We start from the raw sequence: 4784 nt of genomic DNA, 5'->3' as shown, positions 1-4784 counted from the left end.
CTGCGGCCCAGGCGGCAGGCAGGGCAGGCAGCACCACCCATGTATCAGGAGGGGAGGAGCCTCGGGAGAGGGGGGCTGCGGGGAGCCGCCGGGTCGTGGCAGTGGGGGTGCCTGGGGCCGCAGCGGCGCGGGGCGGGGCAGCTGGCCCGGCTCGGACGGACAGATGGACAGTGGGAGCCGAGGGAGTCACGCCTCATGCACAATCTCAGTTTATTGGTGTTCAGATTCATGCAGCATCCCCCATACAAAATGGGTAACCAGTAAGATAATTGTGATGTTTGTGTTTTTTTTAGATCCGTGGGTTCCCCCCCACCACACACAGTTTTTTGTTTTTTTTATAGAAAAGAAAATTCTCTGCCAACTAGCTTGCCCACCCCACCCCCACCTCTTGCCTCACCTCGTGCAGCAAAGTAGCCCTCATCCCCTTAAAAAAAAATCCGCGAGGACACGCCCCTTGCGAACCCAGGCTTCGAGCTCAGCGCTGGGCATTTGGTCCGATTTTTTGGCTAGGTTTGTTTTTTCTTACAAAGCACGTGAATGGCACAAACCTCCCCCTATAAATAAACTAATACATAAATAAACTCTTAAAATCCTCTCCTTTGGGCAGCCAGGGGAGGGGGATGTGGACCAGGGCACAGTGCCCAGGCGACTCCACCGGAGCCTGCAGAGCCCCAGGTTGGAAATCACCGCCCCAGTTTTCATTCCCTCATGCGTGGTATATGAGTAGAACAGGCATCGCAGACCAAACAGCAATGCACCCCAGGCCCACCCTCCCCCCCACACATTACATTAGGAGACTTTTTAAAACCCCACCCCCACCCCTCATGCCCCTCAATGCAGCTTTCTCCCCATACTTCACTTCACAGGAAGATATTTGGGAGGGCAGACCCTTAGTCTGCTCCCATGAATTGTCAGAGATAGTCAGAGACAGTCTGAAGTTTTGTTTTTGCATATCATTCCCAGGAGGATATCCCACCATCACTCCCTTCCCCAACTTGAACTGGGCAGAGCCCTTGTCAACCCCTTCCCATGAGGGAAGGAGGAGGGCAGGCTTTTGGAAAGAGCAGTATGTTCGGTTGGAGGTGGGGAACAGGGTCACCACAGCCCCCAGTCTATTCAATTTGTAATATGCCCAGGAAAGAGGACGGGAGATGGTGAAAAACTGAGGCAGGGGATGGAAAGGAAAATGAGAAAAAAGGGGCAGATTAGGACTGGGAAAAACATGATGAGAAGAAAAGAGGTTGGGAGAAGGCCATGAAGAAAGGAAGATAAGAATATGGAAGAGAGTGAGGAAGATGAATAAGGGAGACAAGGGAGGGAGTAAGAGAAGATGGATAAGGGACTAGAAAGAAGGAAAAAAAGGGAAGATTGGCAGGTGAGCTGAGAGAACAGAAGAGGGACAGGGAGATGTAAATAAGGTGAAGTGGGGAGGGAGAGGACAGGAAAAGAATACTGTAAACAAGGCCCTGCTCCAGCTCCTTAGTCTCTGTAGGATCAAGGGCTGGTAGTGGAGGCCATCATTAGGCCTCTCACTCCAGGGAAGAGATGGACCCATGGTAGTTCAGAAGAAAAAGTCGTAGGGGCACAAGGTAGAGCCTCTCATTTAAATACTGTTTAGAGGAAAGAAGGGGGAGGGGGAGAGAGAGAGAGAGAGAGAGAGAGAGAGAGAGAGAGAGAATTGGAGGGAGAAACAGAGAGAGCAGGTACATGAGGTTAGTGATGCTAGACTTTCACTTACCACCAGTTCCACTTCAAATCTAGCTCTATTTCCATAGAACCAGTCCTTCAAAGAAACCCAACCCCTCTCTACCCACTCAATTTTCTGACAAGAAACTTCCAAATTTTGCCGTAAACACCCACCACTCACTCATCCCCTTTTCCCATCCCCATCCCCACTCCCCAACCAACCCAAATTCATACTCACATCCAAAGTTGATGATGCAGGAGGCAATGATGATGAGGACCCCACCCACCAATGCCACGATACTCAACAACTTGGCTACCCGTCCCAAGCGTGCAGCTCCATCCACATCACCCTGCTGTAGACTGTTCCGAGACTGGGGTAGTCACCAACAGCATCGAGGATCATGGTGGGTCCAACAAGGTGGTGAGGGTCAGGTGACCATCATTTGAGCCAGTGTTGGTCACATTTTAAATAGAGGAAGGAGGAGAAAAGAGTGACAGACTGTCAATATAGGGTCACCCTGTACCCTATTTCCCTTTACCCTTTCCTGGTCTTGAAGAGAGTTTTTGGGATATATGAGCTAGGGTAAGATGAGATCAAAGGAGAGGAATAAGTGGACAGTAATCTAATTTTTTTTTGTAAGGTAATTATTAAGTATCTGAGGTCACATTTGAACTCAGGTCCTCCTGACTCTGGGGCTGGTGCTCTATCTACTGCCCTGTGGACGGTAATCTAAAGGAAGAAGTCCAGGATTTCTTTTTTTTTTTTTAAGTTTTTTTGGCAAGGCAAACTGGGTTAAGTGGCTTGCCCAAAGCCACACAGCTTAGGTACTTATTAAGTGTCTGAGGCTGGATTTGAACTCAGGTACTCCTGACTCCAGGGCTGGTGCTCTATCCACCGTGCCACCTAGCTGCCCCCAAGAATCCTTGGAAATTTGGTTCTAAGGGTTCATGAAGAGGTGGCAGAGAAGTAAGAATCACACTTTTCCCATTCCCCTTATCCCTGGAGTTTCCTGGAGAGCACTTGATCTGGATTATATGGGAGCTAAGCTAAAGGGAAGGTAAGAATTCCCAAGGACTTACCATGATAGCATAAGCAAAGGCCACAATGTTGACGGGCCACATCGGGCAGAAGCAGGATAGAATGGCGATGATGATGTAGTCACGTGGCTTTGGGGTCCCTTCACCCCCATCAACTCCTGGCCCCCCCAGCAGGGAGCTGGGCTGTCGACTCAAACTGCCCCTGGGTGAACCAGGTTTTGCACCATGTCCCCCAACTCCTCTCTCCTCATCCACCAACTGCTGTAGCACTTTTGGGGGTGCCCCATTGGCTGGAGGGGCCTTGGATGGAGGAGAGTGGGGCTGAGGGATTGTGGCCTTGTCCCCCTCTCCAGTCTTCATTGGCACAACTGCCCCATTCTCTTGCTTTTCCATCAGGTCCTCTGTTAGATCTTTGGAGACGGTGGAGATGGGTGTTCCCTTTTGAACAGGAGATGTAGACTGGGGGACTGGTTTGAGGTCAGACACTAGCTCTTGCTTAGCCCCCTGTTCTGCTTCTGGGCCTGGGGTGGGAGATGGTTCTTTGTTCACTTCTAGGACCGGAGCAGAGTCTTTGCTTCTTTCTTGGGCGGGTTCTTTGCTCTCTTCTTGGGTTGGCTCTTTGCTCCCTTCTTGGGTTGGCTCTTTGCTCCCTTCTTGGGTTGGCTCTTTGCTCCCTTCTTGGGTTGGTTTTTTGCTCCCTTCTGGGGCTGGGACAGATTCTTTATTGGTTTCTGGTGGTAGCTGAGGCTGTGAGTCTACTTCAGGGGTATGTTCTGTCAGTGAACTTCCTGGGTCTGGTATGGAGTCTGTGTCCTTGGGAAGATTTGGGGTCTCTTCTAGTGCCTCTTTAGTTTTTATTGTTGATTCAGGAGATGGCCCCATTTCTGGGCCTTCATCTGAGGTTCTGGCGGAATCCAAATCTTTTTGGGGGGTCTCTGTGACGTCCTGGGCCCCCGCTGGAGTCTGGGGAAGAGTAGTCTCTGCTCCAGGAGTAGTGGGTCCACTTCCTTCACCCCGGACTGAAGCGCCCTCCTCTTCTCCCTTCATCTCTGTCCCTTCGGAGCCACTGGATGCCATCTTGAGATGGGAGAGGGGAGGAATAGGAGAGTGGGGGGGAAAGGGAGAGAGCAGCAACAGGATATCCTGGAAGAAGAGGAGACACAGCTGGGGCTGGGGAAGGGAGAGGGTAGACCGGGGAGCCCGGGAGCCTCAGCTGGCTCTGAAGAGAGGCACCTCTGGCTCCGAAGGAGGGGCGAGCCGGGGCCGAGTGTGGGCAGCCCCTCCGGAGGGCCACGCGGCTTTGGGTGAGTGATGGGGAGAGCGGAGACTTTGCCCCCTTCCAGCTGGGACGGCCGGGGGGTGTGGGCAGAGGCGGGGAGGCGCTGCTGCCCGCGGGCTCCCCGGGGCGCGGAGAGGACGGGGCTGCCTCGGGAGGCGAGGGGCTCCTCCGCAGCGCGGGGGCCCGGCGGAACCCTTGGCGTGCGGCCCCCTCCCCGGGGGGCTCCCCGGCGGCTCGGCCCGGCTGGAGAGGCAGAGTGCCCGGGCGGCGCCCCGCCGGCGGCTCTGCGCGCCTGCCCTCCCCTCCGCCCGGCCCAGCCCGGGGGTTTTCTTGCTGCGTGTGTGCGCGCAGCCCCCTCCCCTCCGCGGGGCGCCCCCTCCCCAGCCCCGCGCCGCAGCCCCGCTCACCTCCTGCCTCCCGGCCGGGGGCTGCTCCTGCCGCGGCTGCACCAGCCCGCCGCCGCCGCTCCCCCTCCTCCCTCCACCCCGCCTTGCGCGCGCCGCCCCCGCCCCCCGCATCCCTCCCCAGCCTGGACCCGGGGGAGCCTCGCGCGCCGGGGCCCCGAGTTACCCTGGCAACCGGCGGGCTGCCTCGCGCCCCCTCCCCCCGGCGACCCCCCCCCCCGGCCCAACGGTCACCGAACTTCCCTCCCCCTCCTCCGGCTCCGAGGGCCGCGGTGCGGGGTGTGAGGCCAGACGGGAGAGGCTGGCATGGGGGGCGGGGGAGAGGAGCCGGGCCGGGCTGCGGGGGCAGGGTCTGGGCCGTGGGAGAGGGAAGGCCC

General features: G+C 56.4%; 1 protein-coding gene across 2 annotated transcripts; it reads right to left on the bottom strand.

Moving 5' to 3' along the window:
• Positions 1-832: 832 nt before the first annotated feature.
• PRRT2 (proline rich transmembrane protein 2) lies at positions 833-4486 on the bottom strand. 2 transcript variants are annotated; one of them, XM_074197292.1, is made up of 4 exons: positions 4411-4486; positions 2767-3867; positions 1925-2057; positions 833-1610 (listed from the first exon to the last, which is right to left on the bottom strand). In XM_074197292.1, exons 2-4 carry the CDS (start codon positions 3799-3801, stop codon positions 1600-1602), a joined length of 1179 nt encoding a protein of 392 aa, XP_074053393.1. In that variant the 5' UTR covers positions 3802-3867; positions 4411-4486; the 3' UTR covers positions 833-1599. The 2 variants fall into 2 exon arrangements, with proteins under 2 accessions (XP_074053393.1, XP_074053392.1); XM_074197291.1 differs by having other exon boundaries at positions 833-2057.
• Between the last annotated feature and the right edge of the window lie 298 nt (positions 4487-4784).

Source organism: Macrotis lagotis, chromosome 8, assembly GCF_037893015.1.
Source record: "Macrotis lagotis isolate mMagLag1 chromosome 8, bilby.v1.9.chrom.fasta, whole genome shotgun sequence".
Taxonomy (NCBI): Eukaryota; Metazoa; Chordata; class Mammalia; order Peramelemorphia; family Peramelidae; genus Macrotis; species Macrotis lagotis.
The sequence above is the reverse complement of the archived record's forward strand: the minus strand, read 5'-3'. Positions and strand labels throughout refer to the sequence as shown.

What these genes read in the sequence shown, in the direction of transcription:
- PRRT2 (XM_074197291.1), bottom strand. Translation starts at nt 3,801, where the DNA reads ATGGCATCCAGTGGCTCCGAAGGGACAGAGATGAAGGGAGAAGAGGAG. An exon ending in CCTTTGCTTATGCTATCATG is followed by an intron (nt 2,058 to 2,766) that starts GTAAGTCCTTGG and finishes TGACTACCCCAG; the next exon opens with TCTCGGAACAGTCTACAGCA.